The sequence below is a fragment of the Chamaea fasciata genome, unplaced genomic scaffold, assembly GCF_029207755.1.
Source record: "Chamaea fasciata isolate MVZ Bird 193981 ecotype frontalis unplaced genomic scaffold, bChaFas1.0.hap1 SCAF_15, whole genome shotgun sequence".
NCBI classification, from domain to species: domain Eukaryota; kingdom Metazoa; phylum Chordata; class Aves; order Passeriformes; family Sylviidae; genus Chamaea; species Chamaea fasciata.
The window spans coordinates 5520928-5542611 of record NW_027094100.1 but is presented as its reverse complement, the minus strand read 5'-3'; the positions used below and the strand labels follow the sequence as shown (position 1 = coordinate 5542611).

Below are 21684 nucleotides of genomic sequence, written 5' to 3'. Positions count from 1 at the left end.
ATGGGTCAAATTGGGATTTTTCTTTTTATAAACAGCTATAGCTGCTCTTTCTCATCATCAAATACAGTCCAATGATCTGTGTTTGTGGAAGCATAAATGCTGTTCAGCTGTACTCCAGAGAAGCAAGACAAGACCTTCTTGTTTATCAGTACAAACATTTTAAAAAAAGGAAGACGCCATTAATTTTTGTGATGCAAACAGTTGTTTGTATTTTGTAAAACTCAGTTTTTCTGATTCTCTCCTTGGCTTCTGGTGTGCAATGCATTGTGTGCTGTCTTCCTGATTCCCTGAGATCAATATGTGGTCCTCTAATTTGCTGATACTTGCATAGTTTCTGTTTCATTGAAACTTAATCTCTATGCCACAAATCTTGTGGCATCATTTAGGGCCTTTCCTTAGTTTCCTGCCTATTGGGTTGGACCAATCTCAAGCTTAGAGACAGTGATCTTTTAAAATTAACCAGGTCTCCTGTACTTCTCTCCAAAGCTATATGCCATGGATTTTTCCAAAAAATTCCCTGGGCAGGCCAGTGTTTGCTGTCTCGGCGATCCTGCCTTCTGTTCCTCCCCTCACAATGCTGCTCTATGCCACTGCACAGCCAGCAGGCTGCTGCCAGCCTTCATTCCCCCAGTCAGTTCACCCTGGTTTGCAAGGATGAGGTCCAGCAATGTCTCCCCTTGTCAGCTCCTCAGCCATCTGTGTTAGGAAGTCATCAGTAGTGACCTCCAGAAACCTCCTGTGTTTTGTCCTTCCAGCGTGTCCTGCAGTGTGTGCGAAGCCCTTATGATGGCCAGTGCCTTTGGACACGAGGAGGTTTCCTGTGGTGCTCTGCAGCAGGCCCTGTTTGCTTTTTTCTGAGCAGGTGGCTGCAGCAGACGCCCACCACCCACGTAAGCCTCCCTGCTAACCCCAGCCCATGATCTCAGCTGGCTTGTCACTCGTGCCCAGGCAGAGCTCCATGCCCGCCTGCTGCCCTCCCCTCTGAGGGGTGATTCCCCTTTTCCCTGTAGGAGAGTCTCTCACCACCTTTTCCTGGTGCTGCTGCTTCAGAAGGTTCAGGTGCTTCCTTCCAGAGAGCTCCTTGTCTGCTCCAAGGATCCTGAGTGTCTCCCGTGGTGGCTACCTGGCAGGTGAAGCAGGAACTGTTCTGGTGCCAGAACCCATGAGCTTCCTGCCTTCACAGTGCTGGCAGTCTCCTGCAGCTCCTTCCCAGGGCAGCACAGATCCTCTCCATGGGCAGCTGAGGAGGCCATCGGTGCAGCCCATCCAGTTACTTGTAGCCACTGAAGGACAGCAAGCTCATGGTTAGGAGCTTCTCTCCCTGAGGAGGATGCTCCAGCAAGGCTGCCTGCAATGTTCTGCTGCCTGCAACGAGCCTGAGACATGAAGGTTGACAAAATATTTGGAGGTTTCAAGTAACAGTCTGTTCTTCGTGCACTGTGACCCACCTGATGCCCACAACACCAGCAGTAGACCTGCAGGTTAGCACAGATTTTGGAGTTGTGACACCTGCACTCAGCACATCCTGTCCCAGCAGTGTGGGGCTGCCTGGGCCAGGACATCAGCAACCTCTCCTACAGCAGCTTGATGGATTGTGTTTATTTAATTTCTTTTCTCCTTGGTTTTGGGTTTGTGGGTTTTTTTGTTGTTTTTTTTTTTTTTTTCTACTTGATCAGGAAGTCTTCTAGAATCCATTTTGTTCATTTTTAAACCAAAGGGAATGAAGATTGCGTCATGGGATCACTGACTGCCAATAGCATCTTCCAAATCTGAGCTTTACCTCTCTTCCAGAAGCCTTTCCTTTTTCTAAGGTGTTAATCTATATCATGGACTGTGTGCTCCTTGGAGGAGGAGAAGCATTGGATACTCTTGTACTTTAAGTAACTTGTTCCTGACTATCTGTTTCACTGCTCATCCTATCAGTAAGAAAGGAATACTGTTCCAACACATACTTAAAGACAACTTAACTAGCAGCCCGTTGAATATTAATTTCTCTTGGCCAGTGATGTTTTTAATGTGTTTAGAATAGTTGTGCCTGTGTTGCATTTCCTGAACCTCTGCTTTTGGCAGAAGTGTTGCATCTCCTTAAGCATACATAAAAGTAATTTTATTTTTCTGTTTCTGTAGATTTCATTCATGATGTTATTTAATAATATTTTTTTTTCCTCCTCTTTCTTTTTTTAATCTGTCGATGGAAGGTTTGGCAGGAAGAATGTGCTCTTTGCAACTCTGGCAATGCAGACTGGCTTCAGTTTCATACAGGTCTTCTCTACCAGCTGGGAGATGTTTTCAGTGTTGTTTGTGCTGGTTGGCATGGGACAGATATCTAACTACGTGGCGGCATTTGTTCTTGGTATGAAAGTCCTGCTGATCACTGCATGTGTCCTTTCATCTTGTGCTTTTCCTGCTCCTTTTCAGTACTGACTTAGGGTTGATTTGTTTTGCCAAGCAACACTGTTAAGAGTGTGGCCTCACCATGCATGAATAATTTCTCTTCTCCTTGGAAGCTTCCAGCTGATAGAGGTGCAATTTGAATTATTTCTGTGGCTGACCATCCTGAAAGAGACAAAACCCTAAAAACTGACTATTTGAAATAAAGTCCATCTTCTAGTTGGAGAGAAAATACATGTGAGACATGATTTTTTGGGGGATTGGAACTAGATGATCTTTAAGGTCTCTTCCAACCCAAATCTTTCCATGATTCTGTGATTTTTCAGGGATTTCTGATGTCCATTTTGGGGCCTAAATACCTGTTTAATTTAAAAGTTGCAAAAGAAACAAGATAGAGTAATTTTTATGATGCCTTCTTTAAACAGCCTGTAGTAAAAATTTAAATGTCATAATGACTTTTGCTTTATATACTTTCAAGCTAACTAAGACCATATTTAACCATGGGAATGTGACTTACCTCATGAATCTGAGATTTAAAAAAAAAAAAAATTAATGTTATTTACAGTGACCTCACTGTCCAAAGTACCAAATGCTTGCAAGAAATTCTTTTTGAGCCAAGGAAGGCCAGTTCAGGGGTGAAAGCAGTGCTTAGCTAACCTCACTGCACACAGCCTGCTGCACCTGCTGGCATCTTCTTTGATTTCCATGTAAGAAAGAATGATTGTATTTTTTCCCTCTGTCTCTTGATTTGCAGGTCCTGAAACATTTCAGAGGGGAGCACTGACCCCTGTTCATGCATTTAATTCCTCTGACAGTAGCTTGGTCTTTGTGAACAACATGAACTCCATATATCTACCCCAAAAGACTGTGAGGTTTTTTGGTTAAATAGTCTTTTAGAAGGTGATATAGGTTGGCAACTTAGATTAGGCACCTTTGAATTGTTCTTTGAAGAAGCTGGTCGCTCTTCATAAGCTGGAGAGGATTCTGGAGATCAAGCTATGTTTAACTGTTGAGAATGTCAGGTGATTTCAGCTCCTCAGGTAAAATGTCAGATTCTGAAAAGGTAAAATTACAGAAATATGACCTACATATTGAGCTACAGAAATGCTGTGTGGCCCAGTTCCCATTCTTTTACACATATAATTACTTCCATTGGTGCAGGATCATGGCATGAAGCAGCTCTGTGGTGCCTCTCCAACTAGACAGCAGAGTGCTGTATCCTGCAACTCTGCAGTGCAATGCATCTCAAAGCCAATTGCTAGGGGTATTTTTATTAAGTGACTTGGTTGCTATTAAGTTAAAATGCTAATAATCCCTCTGCTGTTTTGAACAGGCACAGAAATCCTAGGGAAATCCGTCCGTCTGCTGTTCTGCACCCTGGGTGTGTGCATCTTCTACGCGTTTGGTTACATGTTGCTGCCTCTGTTTGCTTTCTTCATCCGAGACTGGCGGATGCTGCTGCTGGCACTCACCCTGCCCGGGCTGCTCTTCATCCCCCTTTGGTGGTGAGTAAAGCTAACTTACAAGACTTTAGTCTTTAGAAGGTCCTGCCTGCAGATTTTTAAGATGACGAAGCTAATGAAATTCAGGAATGGGGAGGTGAAGAATGGATGTTGTGTCCTTTACTCTCCCAGTTGTTTAGCTGTCGGTCCATGGTGTTGTACGTGATCTGACTGATGCCCAAAAAGCCTACTCTTCATTTTCTCTAGGCTTCTGTAAAATTAAGTCTTGCAAATGCAAAGAAAGAAAAAAAAAAGGTCAAAAAACCTCATACTTCTGCACAACTGAAATCCACAGGCTTTTAAGTATAGGTGAGAACTAAGGGCAGAAGGAAAAACCAATTGTTCTTGAAATTGGTAGGGTGACACAGATATGACAAATTATAGAACAGTACTTGCACAGCTGTGGCACTTCGTGTTTTCTTCTGCAGATGTTAAAATACTACTTTTGAGTGGCCTGTAAAACTGAAATAGTCCACGTGGTGGTAGTGTTCCTTCACTTACAGTAGCAGTTCTGTTTGTGCTTCCATCTCGGTTCTTATGCTGTTGAATGACTGGGGAATTCTGCTCTCTGACTTGCCTTTCTGTGACAGAATTTACAGTTACTAATTTTATATGTGTTAGCCTCTAAGGATATGCTTCTTAACCTACAGTGTGCTGCTTGTGTGTTCACATTTCTGAATTTCTTAAATTAATCCTGTATTTGGAATGTTTGGATTGCTCTTTTTTCTGAGTCACTGCTAATTCCTTCAGCACTTCTGAAATCCATAAGGGCATATTAGTCTGGTCTTGTTCCTTACACTAGTCCGCTCTTGTAAATCTCATTTCTGTTGTCACTGCACTAATTCCTGCATGATGTGGCAAGTTTGGAGGTCTTTCTGCCTAGAACAATGTGTTGGTCTCTTCAGCAGTTCTTCCTGTGGAAATGCAGGCTTGTTACTCTGAACCTTCTCTGCAGGGTCATTCCGGAGTCTCCACGGTGGTTGATCTCCCAGGGGAGGTTTCAGGAGGCAGAGGACATCATCCGAAAAGCTGCAAAAACTAATGGCATTACAGCTCCAGATGTAATATTTGACCCTAGTGAGGTAAGACTTGTTTAGCAGTCCTGTTGTTTGCTGGACTTCATGTAAGCAATTAATTCCATACAGATGAATGGAGTTATGCCTGCACTGCATTATGTGCTCTCAAATGGGTGAAAGATCATCGTTTTCTGCTGAAAAGCACAATACCCTTTCCCCTCATTGAGACTTGCAAAGTCTTTCTGATCCCATTCCCATGGGAATGCCAACATGCATTCTAATGCAAACATCTTTTTCATCCAGTTTACAGGTGCCTTTTTTCCTTTTAAACTCTGTTTTTCGGAGGAGGATTCTGAATTTGAGGTGCCTACTGCTTAGTGATCTAAATATTTGCACCAGATTCTGTGCTTATTCAGTCTATAATATAACTCTGTATAAGTCTAACACAGGGCTAATCCCGGCCAGTAACATTGGAAAGATTGTTATTCTAGTTCATACTCAACTCCATTTTCTAATCCACATTAAGGAAGGCAAAGCTTGAGCTCCTTTCAGGTGAAGTAGTGACAGGTATCTTTCCCATCTCTTTCTTCCTACATGCTTCTGTTTTCTCTGGAAATCACCCTTAAGGTATACAAGCAGTACCGTACACATTCAAACATGACCTCGGAAAGTCAAGAGAGACAAACTCTTTGGATATTCCAGGAGAATGGGCACTTTCCTCACAGATCTCCAGTTGCTGGTTAACGATTGACAGTGTTTTGTCATTGTCAAGGTTTGACCCTGGCCCAATGCCAGGCACCCGTGAGAGTCGCTCCAGAGTCAGAGGAGGGTGATGAAAAGTAAAATAAACCCTTAAAACACCTTTCCCCCCCAGCCCCTCCGTCCTTTCCACTGACAGCGCAGGGAGACAGGGCATGGAGGCTTTGGTCAGTTCATGGCTGAGATTTTCTTCTACTGCTCTGGGAGAGAAGAGAGGCCTTCCCCTCTGAGGCTTTGGAGTCTCTCCCATGGGAAACAGTTCTCCGTGAACTTCCCTGGCATGGCTCCAATCTCATGAGCAGCAGCCAAACTGCACCTGCTGCAAACATGAACTCCCCGCAAGGGCAGACAGTCCTCCCAAAACTGCTGTGGCCTGAGTCACTTCCACAGGGTGCAGTCCTCCAGGGACAGGCTGCTCCAGCCTGGAAGCAAGAGCCCCTTCTCTCCACTGGGTCTCCCACTGGGTCACAGCCTCCTCCAGGAATCACCTGCTCTGGTGTGGGGACCTCCCCTATGGTCTGTGAGTGGATCTCTGCATCCCCCATGGACCCCCAGGGGCTGCGGGTGGATCTCTGCATCCCCCATGGACCCCCAGGGGCTGTGGTGGATTTCTGCATCCCTGTGGATCCCCATGGGCTGTGGGTGATTCTCTGCAGCCCCTGTGGATCCCCATGGGCTGCAGGGGCACAGCTGCTTCACAATATAATGAGTATAATATACTCATTTGCTTTATAATGCCTCTGTTCTGGGCTAAGGAGAATGGGAAGCCATTAAGCTGTAGGTGTTTGCTACTGAGATTGAAACAGCTTCCCTTGTGTTGAAGTCAGCTGAGGGGCAGACAAAGCTGTTTTTCTAGACTTATTAATAGGTATTAGGGCAAACATCCTGGTCTTACTGAACAGTGTAAGAATGCCAAGAAAACACACTTCTTCTGATACCTTTTCCTCTGGATCTTCAATAGAATACATCTTTTACTTTTTCTTCTTCTTCTTTCTCATGCTGTATCTATGAAAACTCATCTATTGCCAGGACTGCAGCAGGAGAACAGAAAACAAGCCCTGGCTCCAACATCTGCCTAAGATCACTGTTCCTGGAATCTTCTCTCTTAGAAAGAAACACTGATGTGTTTGCTGTCTCTGAACGGGGTTGGATAGTGAAGGAGCAGAAGGCAGGGGCAAGAGTAGGGATTTTGGAATTACAGGAAATGCTGGATGAGGGGAAATGCAGGGTGGGCTGGAGAATGTGGTGTATATTTACAGATATTAGCACATCAGCTTTCATAAACATACTACCTTTCTGATCATCAAAGGAAAGTGAGTTTGATGTACATGCAGAACTCCTGTCCATCTGTTTGCTTTCTAAGGTAAAAGTAATATTGTGGCCAAAAGATCTGTGCAAAACTCCTCTGCATCAGTGGTGTGTTTATGCTGTTCTTGTGTCTGCTATCTGAAGAGCTGGAAAGCAGAAGTCTTACAGCCTCTTGAGGGTTTGGGAAGCATGTTTATGCTGCAGAGAGGTTCTCAGAAATCTAGCTGGCTCTTCGCCTTCCTGCATTTGGAATTCGTGTTTGGGATGGAGGAGCCACCTGAGTTTATGGCTGGAAAGTCCCTCAAACCTGTGCAGTTGAAGAGCAGCAACTGCAGAATTTTGACTCCAGAGATTTCAAGCCAGTTGAGGTCCAGCAGGTGACAAATCACAGACCAGCTGCGCAGCACAAATAGGGCTTGGTTGGTTAGGAGGGGATAGAAATGTTTGGATGATAGGTTTAATTTCCAGCCATCATTTGGGTTTCCCTGCCCTTCTCTCATAGCTTCTTGTTTGAGCCTCTCGTGGTAAAGATTATATTGTCTACTTATCCAGCTCTTAAAAGGCAAGGACCCTTTTTCTCATCAACTGACTCTGAATTTTTCTCTTCCTGGTTTTGTTTTATGGTTTTATGGTGGTTTGTTTTTTGTTTTTTTTCTTGGCAACAAATAGTGGCAGAACTGGAGAATACATAGGGAGGATCATGTGATTTATGAGAAAGGGCTATGAGCTGTGAAGTGACTACAGTTTGCATGATGTAAGCTTGGCTTCAGGCAGAGTGAAAGCTATCAAAGGTAAAGGACTGTTTGCCTTTGGTAGAAAATGGGATTTGTGAATGCAAATACAGAGAAATCTGGCGTGTACCAGACTGCTATTCCATTATCCAGATCTTCAGAACCAACTATCACTTGGAAAGAATTTTCACGTTACTGCAGAGATTAGAGAAACTCCAGATTGCTTTATCAGAGCTGATAGTTTTAATCAATGGGATTTGTCCTCTTAAATCACCTTTTCCATATTTTGAAAAATCTTTCCGTTGCTCCTCCTTTTTAGGAGTCTAAATAAAGTCCTAATTTTAAAAAAATCTTTCTTTTTGTACAATCTTACCAAGCACAGAACTTGTTCTCATACTTCGTGGATGAATACCCTTGCACTGTTTACATGGAAGTGATTTTATGTTGAGGGGCTGGAAAGTTTAATGGGGAAAGAAGAAGTTTGTTGTCTTTTTGTTTATACTCTTGGAAGATAATCTCAAAAACAGACTAGATAATGACAGGCACTTTTCAGCTCATTAGCCAGTTGTCTCAGTTTAAATACATTACTCTTAGATCCAGCTTGAGTAGTCCTTTACTAGCTCTGCCCTGCTGCAGTTTATTGCAGCAATTCCTGTTAACTGTTGCTGTGTCTGTAACGGAGGTAGAGGACAGTTTATCACTTACTTTTTCCGGTATTTGAAGACTATTTGTCTTTTAAGATGTCCTAGGTCTTTTGGCCCTTAGGCTAAAGAAACCCTCTAGTTTTTTTCACCATCCTTGTTACTCTCTTCTAGTCTGAGTGCAGTTGATTTGCCTGATTCTCCAGGCGCAGTGCTCAAAACTGGATGTAAGAACCCTTCCAGTAGTGACATGTAAATTGTGAATTAATCCTGTTGCTTTATAATTCGAGTAACAAAAAGCAATTGTTTTGTGAAGCTTCAGGCAAAAATAAATTATTATTATAGAATCATTGAATGTGGTAAGCTGGAAGGGACCCACACAGATCATCGAGTCCAGCTCCTGGCCCTGCACAGGACACCCCGAGAGTCACACCATATGCCTGAGAGCCTTGTCCAAATGCTTCCTGGGCTCTGTTGTGACCACTTCCCTGGGGAGTCTGTTCCAGTGCCCAGCCACCCTCTGGGTGAAGAACCTCTTTCTGATACCCAACAGAAACATTCCTTGACTCAGCTTCATGCAATTTCCTTGAGTCCTGTCACTGGTCACGAGAGCTGAGAGTTTCAGTCTAAATATTAAGTGACTTTAAATTAGAGAGGAGCTTCTACTTTCACAAGTAGTTGGCTCTTATATGTGTTTTGTTAGAAGTCGAGCATCTGTTTCAGCAAATCAAAATACTGAGGGAAAAGGTGGTGGTAGGACTTAGTTTCATAATAATTATTTTTGCAGGAAGTTAAAGTTCCCATGTTTTGTTTGTTGTTTGCTCTTTTACAGCTACAAGATGTGAATTCCCAGAAGCAACAGACATACACCATTTTGGATCTAATGAAAACCCGAAATATCCTAACTATCACAATTATGTCAGTGCTTCTTTGGTAAGCAAGTGTGATTCAGGAGTATGTAACTTTAAATACTAAAGTATTCTGAAGAGATACAGACAAAACCAACTCAAAAATCAATGACTAGCTGGCTGAAACAACAAAATTCTGGTTACATAGGTTCTTCATTTTGGTAACAGTGTAGAAACACATCTGGGTTGGTGTTCCTTTCTGAAACAGTCAGGCTTATCCTGAACTGAGTAGGAATCCGATCAGCTGGCAGTGGGTGTGTGGGAATCCTGCCTGATCCTGGGCCTTGGGGAATGCTCTTCTGACTGTAACAGTGTCTTTTTAGAGGAATGAATCATGCCCTACCCCCAGTCAGAGAACTTCTGCCCAGGGATCTGAACATGGTGTCTGATTTAGGGGAGAATCATTCCATTTCTTTTGTGTTGACTCTTAAGGGGGTAATGCTGCCTTTTTTAAGTTCTCATCTGAGATTTTCGTATATTTTCCTGCTGTCTGCTTTGTCTACTTGTCATCTTCAGTTTGGTTTTCACTAGCTGAAGCCATACTTATTGCTGAGTTTGATTAAATGGTTGTTATTTTCCTTCACTAGAAATCTCAGTCAAGCTCTAAACAGAAAGGGTGACTTATAACCTGCCAGAGGCTGTACAAGTGGGGTTTAATTAGTGCATGTACCTAATGACTAAACCAAGAAGGTCCCTCGAGTGCTTGGGAGCTAACCAAGTCTTTATGCTGTTTTTTTGAACAATGTTCCCATGCCTTAGTGAGGTAGAGCCTCAGAGTCCACTGACCTGCCAGCACATACAAGATGATGTGGCATCTTAGATCAAAGGATGATTTGGCTTATATTTAAGCCAGATTCTCTGGCCCATCACCAAGCACAAGGCCACAAACACACTGAGAAGGGAACTTGTGCAAAAAGACAGCTCAAAAAGAAGAGTCGTGTTGGTTCCTTGCAGAAATGTCAGTAGGGTGTCTATATAATGTCTTACTGCTCAAGTCCAGTCACTGACTCTGATGTTTGATTGGAAGTGAGACTGCCCTACTCCTCATCTACTTCATGTGGGGCAGTAGCTCCTGGGCACAGCTGGTTTTGTGGCGTGGTTGTAGAAATCAAAAACAAAACCTGTTTGAACAGCATTTCTGGAAGGATGAAGCATCTGAGAGAAACACAGACATGACAGTATGTAATCGATTCTACTGGATTCAGTAACCCATCCTGAAGGGCTTTTTACCACATCAGAAATCAAGTTTTATGATAGGCAGAAAGAGTCAAACAAGTACAGTTGACTTGCACAATCACACCTCCTCTTGCAGAAAAGTATTCGGTTAGGTTGGGCAATTTTTTCACTATTCTAATTTGTGTGTCCGTGACCTAATCTCCTTTAAATTAATTTCCCAATATAAAAAGATATAATATCCTGTGCTTCCTCACAGCACATCGTTTTCCAACCCGTGGTATACTGATGGTATATTTTATATCATGAATTAAAAGTTCTCACCAAAAAGGGCTATAAGAGAGGATAGCTGCAGACAGCAAGACATCACCTTTACATAGTGCTGAGTATTTTGTTAATTTTGACTAAGTAACAGGCCATTAAACTATTCCCTTTGCAGGGTTTGCACCAGGGATGAAGAAGTTTGGCTTCTTGTCACCCTAGGATGTGTAAATACCACTGAAGTTCTCCTACAAAATATTTAACTATATTAAGGTTTGCCAATGTAATGAGCTAAGGCAATCTGCCACCAAAAGGGAGTTCCAGCATTACAGTTTGCATATAAAAGTAACTCCAAGGAGCACAGAGTATGAAAAACTGTACAGAACTACTTCTGAGAAGAATGGTTTGGGGCAGGGCACCACAGCAGCAGGGGGTAGCTCTCAGCTCTGTCACTTCATACCTTCCCAGGTACACTACGCAGCTTTATTTTAAGCAACTGGACCATGAAGGCTCTTCCAATATTCAGTGAGGAGGAGGAAGAGCTAATCTTTTCTCAGTGGTGCACTCAGTGCCATGCAGTGATTTTGCTCCAGGTTCTGTTATAAGACAGATGCTGGTGGAGACAAAGTGCCAAGTGTTCTGTGCCTCATGTTTGCTCCTGGACATGTCGTGATCCAGTGCCCATTATTTCCTTATTTACCACGTTACACTTGTTGGTAAAGCTTAACCTTCTCTACCCAGCATCTTCCAAGACAGGACAGTTTGTCTCCAAGGCCAGTTGTGTATTTGCCTGGATTGCATGGAAGCCAGCTATCATCTGGCAGGAAATTAAGATGGCAGAGTTCCAGTCACCAAGCTCCGTCCTGATGCACTGACCAGCCCAGACACCCAGCCATGCCAGTGTGGTCTGGATGCTGCCCAGCCAGGTTGGAGCATGGCAGAGAAAATCATGGGCTGTTTGGGCCTGCCAGGATGCCATACTCCTCCTGTCTGACTTTATACAGAAAGCATGGAGCATAATGACCCAGAAACAATGCTCTTCACCTTGAGCTCCCTGATAAACATAATGGAAAGCTGCTGTAGGCCTCAGCAGCAGTAAAATTCAGTAGCTCAGACTTTCAGGTTAAGGCTATAAACTATAGTAACGGCAACTACTGCAGTACTGCAGTGTGAATGGACATCACTTTCCTCCCAGGGTAATATATTTTTTTCTTTGAAATCAAGAGCAGTCTGAAAGATCAAAAGCATCCACATGGTTTAATTGTTAACTTGCTGTTTCTGAAATGAGCACTTCAGCTGCTTCAGAGGTGAATAAGTCTGCCAGATGCTGAATTTTCTGTGCTTGATGGAAATGTGGAGGAGGTTCCTGGCAACCTGAAGGAAGAAGAGAGATTTGTTTGACCCTGCTATTGTTTCTTTCAGGATGATAATCTCAGTTGGCTATTTTGGACTTTCTCTCGACACACCTAACCTACATGGAGACGTGTATGTGAACTGCTTCCTCTCAGCAGTGATTGAAGTCCCAGCCTACATAATCTCCTGGCTGCTGCTCCGCTATTTCCCCCGACGGTACTCAATGGCTGCTGCGTTATTCTTGGGAGGCTGTGTTCTTCTCTTCATTCAGCTGGTGCCCTCACGTATGGAATCGTTAGTTCATCTCACATATCTATGATAGGTGACGTGCACAGGGCAGATGTGGAGGAAAAGTGTCCTGAGGGGACTAAATACAGATACTCGTGTCCTATCTTTGCCTCTCTTCCTTGGTTCTCAGTGCTACTGCACAAGTAACTGCCACAACATCCAGATACAGTTTGAAAGGTGGGTCATTGGCTTTGTGCTCTGTTGGGATTAGAGTTGCAGTCCAGTTTTGCCCCTAAACTACATCTCTGGCAGGGTGTCCTGGTAAGGTCCAGGTGTAAAACCAGGACTAGACCAAGCACAATTTGCTAAGTGGAAGTCACAAAAAAGGCTGCAGAACTCACTTCCCAAACAGCTATTGATGACTTTAGAGCTTGTTTAAAGAGTTACTTTCTATGGAGTCATTCTGGAAGTATTTTTGATAAGCAGAGATGCTTGTACTCAATTAGTGTTGATAGTTAAAATAATGTGTAGCTACTGGAAAGGAGGGCCAGGTAACATTATTAATAGGGCTATGGAGTCATTACTGATAATGATACTGAATATAAGGGGAGGTGTTGCTGCCTAGGACTCATTTACAAATCAAAGATATACAAAAGAGAACATGCAAGAGCTGCCTTGCTTATTTTATACAGGTAATATGTGTGCTGCATTCTCAGATTTGGTGGTTTTTTCCCCTGTTCTTTGAGTCAGTTGGACACCAGTATGATCTGTTTTGATTTTCCAATTTTAACTGTCCCAGTAAAAGTCAATCAGTCTTCCTATAATTAAACTATTATAGCTAAGAGTGTTAATGAAACTAAGAATATAGCTAAGAATGTTAATGAAAAACCAGGTTTTTAGGAAACCTAAAATAATATAATTTGTTTCAAATGTTTTACTTTGTTCACTTTATTAAAAAGTGATATATGGCATTTTTTGCAATAGCAAAGGGCTGGCCCCTGAAATCTGAAAGGATCTCGGCAATTTTTCACTTGGCAGGAAGCCCTGTTCTCAAAGAGAAAATGGAAATGCTGACTTCTAGAAATTTAAAAAAGAAAAAATTAAAAAGAACGTTGCTTATGTTTGTGGATATTTACAGGGAAAAAAGACACCAGATACCGGAGTTAATTAGGCAGAAGTTACACAAACGCAAAGAAGTTAAGGGATACAATGAATTGCAAGAGCCCAAGTCTTCACTGTGTTTGGATTTCAGATATCACTGCACTGTCTATTCTACTGGTGATGTTGGGGAAGTTTGGAATCACATCTGCCTTCTCAATGGTTTATGTTTACACGGCTGAGCTCTACGCAACAGTAGTAAGGAACATGGGAGTTGGAGCAAGTTCCATGGCCTCCCGACTCGGCAGCATCCTCTCACCTTACTTTGTTTACCTTGGTGAGTTAACTGGTCTGCTGGAGAGATGCTTCAGAGACTCAATTCTCTTGCCTCAATAAGGACACTTCTTACAGCTATTTATTCCCACTCCCTTGAGTTCCTACAACCACATTTATAACAACATACACTTTGAATGTCAGGCTGTGATGGGGGTTGCTTGGTTTTGTTTTTACTGAAAGCACAAATCCTGCACAGGTACCAAGCCCTGTACCTTGGTACAACCATTACCACAGAACCACAGAATGGTTTGGGTTGGAAGGAATCTGAAATATCATCTCATTCCACCTGCCTGCCGTGGGCAGGGACACCTTCCACTAGACCAGGTTGCCCCATGCCCTGTCCAACCTGGTCTTGAGCACTTCAGGGATGGGCCATCCACAGTTTCTCTGAGCAATTATCAGAGACTTAGAGCCGATGCTTTTTGGTGTGTGTGTGTTTTACTAGGTGCCTATGACCGATTCTTGCCTTACATCCTGATGGGGAGCCTGACTGTGCTGTCAGGAATTCTCACACTGTTTCTGCCTGAAAGCTATGGTATGCCTCTTCCTGACACCATTGATCAAATGCTGCGAGTGAAAGGGTAAGTGCCACCTGATCTTAACACTTCTCTGAGGAATGGACTTGCCTAGGTATGGTCAGAGGGACAGGCTGGTTTTAGCAGCAAAGGTAGCACTCTGTTGAAAATACAAAAGCTTAGCTGAAGTCTTAGTCCCTCTTCCCAAGTGTAGATGTTCATGTGTACATCTCTCAGCTCCAAATTTATCATTTGACTCTCATGACTTAATAAAAGTACATCTGAGGAATGCATTTTAAAAATGGGTTGGTTTATCAAGGTGTAGGGATACGTTGTAGGTCTTGAAAGTCTCCTAAGTGCTGGGGAAGAGCTGAACTCTTTCAGATTAGTTCAGCTGATTTAAAAGGCACTGAGAGCGTTTGGCCTTTTGCCATGGCTCTGATGGAAGACGACACATGAGCATAGATGTGGGGTAAGAAAGGGACCTTTACAAATGAAGTCAACAGGATATTAAAATTAGTCTGTAATGTCAGACAGGACTCAGATTTTTTTTTTAAGTTCTCTCATCTCTCATAACTTTTTAAAGTTATTTTTTTTCTTTCTTCGATCTCCAGATTAGAATACAGACCTCCATCTAGTAGCACAAGGGATTCCAAGGAGGAAGAAGAAAATCCAGAGATTCTTAAAAGCACAGCTTTTTGATGGAACTCCTATGTATTTCCTGGTGGAGTGAAGGTTAAATGGACTTTTCTTCTGAAATTTATTCTAGAAAGGGCTAGTGGCAACACTTTGTTTTCTGTAATTTTAACCTTATTTATTAATTTAAACACCGTGTTCCCTACATTCTCTTTTTATATGAACATAAATACTTTGTAGCCTTCAATGAGATTTTTCAGCCACGGTTGTGTTCATGCAGTAGTACCATGGAGCAGAATCTGATCAATCCTTTGTAACTTTAACATATAGTTCAGCTGAAAGATACTTGAAAATGAGTTCAAGGGCTGGCAGGGTGCCCGGATTCTTCAGTGAACCTCCCCCAGAGTTAATGCTTACATCAAGAGGTAAAAATTGCCTGAAAAAGTTGCTCATTGCTTTTGGCTCCTTGACTTCTGTTTCTGGACAGAAAACTTATTTATTATAGTGAAGGTTTATGAGAACGTGCCTCTCTGTGATCTTACTCAAATGACTTTGCACGTCCTGAATTTGTTACCAAATTGAGAAAGATGCAAAGAAAGATTTTGAGAATTATTTCTAACCTGGTATGTTTTAACTCAGCATAGACTGAAAGGATTGTCTTGCACAAAGTATTTAGCACTGAAATTTTGTTGACAAAATTCACTTGATTCCAATGCTGGATTTCAACTACCTTCTTGGTGAAGTTGTTTACATCTGACCTTGGATGTGGCCTTTTTTTAGGCTGGATTTATTCCAAATAATGCAAATGGTTTCACCTGTGTGTAGAGGGAATGGTGTTAGTTTGGGATTCTTTTTCAATGTGTGGTGAAAGTTTTATGTGTAAATTGTTTTAATGTTTTCTGTGCAATTTGGATGATGGAAACAATTCTCCTGTCTTTGTTCTGTGTTTTTCCCACTTATATACACATGCACACAATTACTATATTTAGTTGTAAAATTTTATGTTAATCATGCCACTGCATTGACCATGCATTGATCATGGTGGAATGTACTGAGGATAAAACTCAGAATATATCTCTGACCACTGGTTCTCAATCTTAAGTGTCAACTATATGATTGGTGTGACGTCTAAGTTCCACTTAATGTAATCAGTGAATTGCTTTTAAATTGTTTAAAAAAAACCCCGCCAACAAACGCACTTATCTTGTTGACAGTCTGCCAAGAAATTGTTCCTTGTGCTATGGAAGTTTGGCATTACCTGTGTTTCCTTAAATATACAATATATTTGTACACAGAGTCTCATTTGTGCTATGCTAATTACAGTGTGACAAATGTGAGTGGTGAAAGGTTTCTCTCTCATGGCACTTGTATTTTGTTCTGTCTTGTTAAATTAAGGCAATAATAATAAACAGCCTAAACCTTTGTAGCCTAAACTCTCAGGGTCCTTACTCTTCTGCAGCAGCTGCTTGGGGAAGTTTTGCATTTTCCTATGGTGTTTAAATATACAGGTAGTGTTGTCTGATTCCAGTCTTTTATTAATCAGTATCCCAAATTCTGACCTTGGTAACAGACTCCAGCAATTGGACTGATGTGTACCTTGGGCTGCTTGTCAAAGGAAGAAAGTAGAAAATGCTGTATAGACTGCAGTGGTTTGGTTTGGTTTGGTTAAATTCTTCCTAACAGTGCTTTGAGCTCTAGGGTTTGCTTCACTTGTCCTGCATTTTCTCACCTCTTTATTTGGGATTTTAATTCATGAATGCAGCGGGGAGCTGACCAATGTCACTGGGGCAGAGAACGATACCGACAAACATAGTGTTGTCAGCTTTTCCAAGGAAAGAAATCCCAAGCTTGGGGCAGGTTCAGTGTCACTCCCCTTTAGCAGGTTGACAAGCCCGGAGCAGGCAGGTTTAAAATGCAGTGTGTGATTTGAGGCTACTGCCAAAATTGAGAATCTGGATTTTACAAGCCTCACTGCGCATCACAGAACAGCCTTGACATGAGCAAATACACGTCAGGGGAGAGCATGTAACAGCCAGTCCCCCTTGCCCAAAAACATGACCTGATTTGTTAGGCTTGCAGGCTTTTTGAAATATTCATTGCAAACATAAAAATATGTTGTAAAATGTAGTACAGATATTTTTCTTTGTAAACCTAATGTTTAGAAACTGGAACATTGAGAAGCAGCTTTTTTTGTGTGTGTGTTGTAGAAGAATGATCTGATAACCACAGGAATCTGAGGCAAAACACATTTAGCTGCAACTTCCTTGTTATGAATTTGCCAATGTAAACAACCCTGTCCCATAAGGCTCTTCCTGTAAACAGCTTCAGAAAATACCCTGAAATGTAAGATATGTGCTTGCCTGATACATGATTTAGTCTGGGAATTCCAGTCCTAAAGTGCAGTGTCCATTTAACATCTGATTTAGCTGTAATTTCTTACCCATTGTTGTATCAAAGTATGTGCCTTGAAAGAGAGACTTTTGTTCCTGAATGTTTAAATATTTTTATGTTTACTAAAGTTCTTTGTGAGATTTTCTGTTGTTATTGTTGGTTTGGGACTTTTTTAAAATCCAAATTGGGGGATTTCCTGGTTGTGACTAATGCGACAAAACTCAATGGCAATTACTTTGTGTCAAAAAAAGGTTTTTTCCCTTGCTTATGTTTTTAAAAACATTAAGTCTGAGTCAGAAATGTGGAACACAACTGATATAGCAGACTGGGTTATTTTGTACTTACTGTTTTATCCTACTCTTTTCAAGTTCAGCTCTAAGCCAAGGATCTTGTTCTAGTGAGTAGGCAGAATCCAGTTAACAGCCATCCCCAAAAGAAATTGAGGGAATATCTTAATAAACAAGATACAGATAAAGGGACCTGATACAATCATGGGCAAATCTTAGAGTGGCATCCATGCTGGCAACAGATAAGATTTGCAGCATACAGTGTGACTGCAGATACACCTGCAGACTAGGGAGAAAGGACAGGACTGACCTTTGGAGGAGGAATTGTGATAAACCTGTGAGCTTGTGCATCAGAGGAGGAAGAGGAAACAGACTTTGCCATTCAGACTGACCTTAACCTGGGAAATCCTGCATGGTTTGGGTGCCTAAAACCTGTATCACAGCAGCAACACATGTTACAGTTACCTGGTTAAGGGAGGATTCCGTGTTACCAGAGAACAGTCAAACTGCTGTACCTTCACCAAGGGAAATAGCATATGGCCTTGTGGACAAGGATCCCTTCCTTTTCCCTTCAGCTCTCAGGCTGACTCCTGTCATCATCTCAGGTATGTCAGATAATCCTGTGACTTCGGTTTAATTGCTTGCAAGTGGAAATGCCATTAACTCAAAAGGTACCACAACTACTTGTGATATTCGTGCTCCACAGTCAATAATCGTTAGAATCTCTGACTCTCCTGACAGTGAATGTAGTGCTCCCATAAGCGTCGTTTAGTACTTCATCTTCGACAATTAGGACTTTGACTGACTTGTGACACTATTTTGTGAAGAGGTGTGAACTCCTCCCTTTTCGAGTGAGCATCTGGGGCAGGTGGTTACAAAGGGAGGGGCTGCATTGCCCGAGGTGCTGGACTGCAATACCTATTTCAGTATTTATACAACAGAACCTTAGTCATGGTAGTTATGAATTATTTTCTTAAAACATGCAATCGGCCTAGGACCATAAAGCCTTACTTAGGAAATGCTTTTGGGAGTACCTTAAACCGGTAATGGCCACAGCCTTGTATATAGAAAGATATATAAATTTCTTCTAAGAATGTAAATATTCCTAGCTGTACCTACATTGATTCTTACCCTAGTTTTTTATAGAGAAATGCTTGTTATTTGTAAAATTAAGAATAAAGTATCTGGAATTATCTTTAAAATCATATATTCCTTTTTTTTTTCACCTTCATGTTTAGAAATGTATCCTAGTATCTATTGAAAGGCTGTTAGTATGAAGTTTCATTGTTTAACAGCCAGTCCGAGATATCTTGGACTGTCTGTACCCTGGGTCCTTGTGCAAGAGGTCTCTGTGTACATCCAAACAGCAACAGTCCTGCAGGCACCCATCAGCCCAGAGCCCAGCAAGAGGTGCCAGCAGCACTTGTGCAACCCAGATGTGCTGCCCAGGGTCTGAGCAAAAGGAAACAAGCCCTTTCAGGATAACCAGCAGGTCAAGAGACAAGATTCTACCCCTCTACTCTGCTCTTGTGAGACCCCACGTGCCATGCAGTGTCCTGCTCTGGGGCCCCCAGCATCAGAAGGACATGGAGCTGCTGGAGTGAGTCCAGAGGAGGCCCTGGAGATGCTCTGAAGGCTGGAGCCTCTCTGCTCTGGAGCCAGGCTGAGGCTGTTCAGCCTGGAGAAGAGAAGGCTGAGGGAGACCTTAGAGCACCTTCCAGTGCCTAAAGGGGGTCGAGGGGAGTGGGAGAGGGGCTTTGGAGAAGGGCATGGAGTGACAGGATAAGGGGAAATGGCTTCAAACTGACAGAGGGCAGGATTAGATTAGAGATTGAAAAATTCTTGACTGTGGAGAGGCAAGTACCTACTGGGACACATTGCCCAGAGAAGCTGTGGCTGGCCCGTCTCTGGAAATATTCAAGGCCAGGTTGGATGGGTTTAGAGGAACCTGATCTAGTGTAAGGTGTCCCTGCCCATGGCAGGGGGTGGAATGAAATAAGCCTTTATGTCTCTTCCAACCCAAACCATTCTGTGGTTTCATGTAAAACCCCTGGTGCCTCTAGCAGCCTGTGCACTGTGGGTTTTCTTACATTTGAGGTCATTCTTCTCAACAGAGCCTGGGAGCAGCATTCCAGGAATTCTTGTGCAGAAACAAGTGCTTCTGAGGAAAAAAAAAAAAAATCCCCCAAACCCGAGATTGCACGGTGCAGAGCCAGTAGTTTCTGGAGATGGATGTCCATAGCTGCAGAGAGACAGTTTTTCTGTCTCACTTGCACTGTAGATCTTTGATCTCTTAGGCCAGCAAGTCTTACCTCTGTCACTTGACTGTTTGCCTGCCTTCTGACAAACTACAAGAGTACTGGCTGCTAGGTCAGCTTTACTTCGAGGCAATGTAAATAATGACTGATAAACAGCAACTGCCCAAGAACACCAGGTAATTGATTAAATTCCTGAAAAAAATACCTTAAAAGCCTGCAGTCATTGAGTAAGCATTCCTGGTAGTAGCTGTTGCCTCTTGGAGTGAGCAGCTGTGCAGGAGGGGTATTGCAGACCAGCTGAGGATGTTCCTTGTTCCTGCAAAGCACTTCCGAGAGTCAAGTCCCAGCTTTTCTCCCGTTGGCTGTGTTGATGTTGGCTTTCTGCTAGAATTGAGACTTCTTGAAGTATCTTAATTGTGACCATCTGGAGGGTTCTTTGCCCCTGGGGTGAAGCAACCTAATTTCCTTTTGAGTTATTTATTAATTGTTCTTAGCCATAAGAACTCTTCAGTGCTCCAATAGCTTTATCCAAGCCACTGGAGTTCATGTAGCTCCTGCTCTCAATTGCAGAGAGGGTAGTGGTCAGAGGGAGCTCTCCTGTTATGGGACTGCTGCTTTCCCATGAAGAAAGTCACTCCCACCATCCCAAGTCCCTCCACTTCAAGTCCCAAGAGGTAAATGACCTTGTGGGAGCTGGATGTGCCATATCGACAGGGACTCATAGAATCGTTCAGCTGGGAAAAGCCCTCTAGAATCATCGAGTCCAATCATTTCCCCAAAACTGCCAAGCCCGCCACTAAACCCTGTCCCCAAGTGCCACATCTACATGTCTGTTAAACCCCTCTGGCCCCTTCAGAGAGGAACCGAAGTGCTTCTTCACGTGTCCTACTGCAGGTCAGGGGAATATCGCGATCGGGAATCTGGGGAAGAGATAAACCCGCTGTGTAAGAGGGTTTGCTTTGCTCGCAGCCCAGGCGTGCTCCTGGCTCCGGGCCGGTCCTCCTGGGCTCCCTCCGCCCCTGCTCCCCCAGACCTTTCCCCGAAGGCGGCCGGCAGTCAGGGCCGCCCCTCCTTCACTAGGAAAGGGAAAGCGAAAGCGGCGCGGTGTCACACGGAGCGGGGCCGCCACCGGAGCGGGGCTGGGAGGTGAGCGGGCCGCGAGCGGAGCCGAGCGGAGCGGGCCGGGCCGCCCCGGGAAGGTGCCCACCTCGGGAATGTGCCCACCTCGGGAATGTGCCCACCCCGGGATTGTGCCCACCCCGGGACTGTGCCCACCCCGGGATTGTGCCCACCCCGGGATTGTGCCCACCTCGGGATTGTGCCCACCCTGGGAAGGTCACCACCTCGGGATTGTGCCCACCTCGGGACTGTGCCCACCCCGGGATTGTGCCCACCTCGGGACTGTGCCCATCTGGGGATTGTGCCCACCTCGGGATTGTGCCCACCCCGGGATTGTGCCCACCCTGGGAAGGTCACCACCTCGGGACTGTGCCCACCTCGGGATTGTGCCCACCCCGGGATTGTGCCCACCCCGGGATTGTGCCCACCCCGGGAAGGTGCTCACCTCGGGATTGTGCCCACCCCGGCAAGGTGCCCGCTCCTGCGGGGCTGGCAGTGGGGACGGAGGGAGCTGCTGCGGGCGAGTCCCTTCCCGGCTCCTCGGCGCTCCCTTTCTCCTCATCCTCATCCTCCTCATCCTCCTCCCCGCAGCGAGTGGGTGCAAGCTCGGGTTAATGGTTTTATTGCTTGGGATAATGGTTCCATTTCAAAGTAAAAAGTATCTAAAAACCTTTTATTTCTAGATATATTACCTCCACAAACTGTTCCAGAATTAATGACACTAATGATTAAGATGTAGCTCTACCGTGGACGCTCTCGCTCTGGAACATTCC

At 43.7% G+C, this 21684-nt stretch overlaps 1 protein-coding gene and 1 long non-coding RNA gene across 4 annotated transcripts in view; one reads left to right on the top strand and one right to left on the bottom strand.

The window, feature by feature from the left end:
• Positions 1-16282, top strand: part of LOC136297323 (organic cation/carnitine transporter 2-like) — a 25675-nt gene extending 9393 nt beyond the window's left edge. Inside the window, exons 3-10 of the mRNA XM_066197149.1 lie at positions 2199-2353; positions 3725-3896; positions 4849-4975; positions 9181-9281; positions 12113-12327; positions 13524-13706; positions 14151-14286; positions 14835-16282. Of these exons, the coding sequence (XP_066053246.1) occupies positions 2199-2353; positions 3725-3896; positions 4849-4975; positions 9181-9281; positions 12113-12327; positions 13524-13706; positions 14151-14286; positions 14835-14922 (1177 nt within the window). The 3' untranslated portion in view covers positions 14923-16282. The remainder of the gene's footprint in view (positions 1-2198; positions 2354-3724; positions 3897-4848; positions 4976-9180; positions 9282-12112; positions 12328-13523; positions 13707-14150; positions 14287-14834) is intronic.
• Positions 11956-21684, bottom strand: LOC136297325 (uncharacterized). 3 transcript variants are annotated; one of them, XR_010723136.1, is made up of 4 exons: positions 21604-21684; positions 21357-21492; positions 19998-20173; positions 11956-12064 (listed from the first exon to the last, which is right to left on the bottom strand). It is a non-coding gene; the product is annotated as an uncharacterized lncRNA (long non-coding RNA). The 3 variants fall into 3 exon arrangements; XR_010723134.1 differs by having other exon boundaries at positions 21357-21682; XR_010723135.1 differs by having other exon boundaries at positions 19998-20108; positions 21357-21682.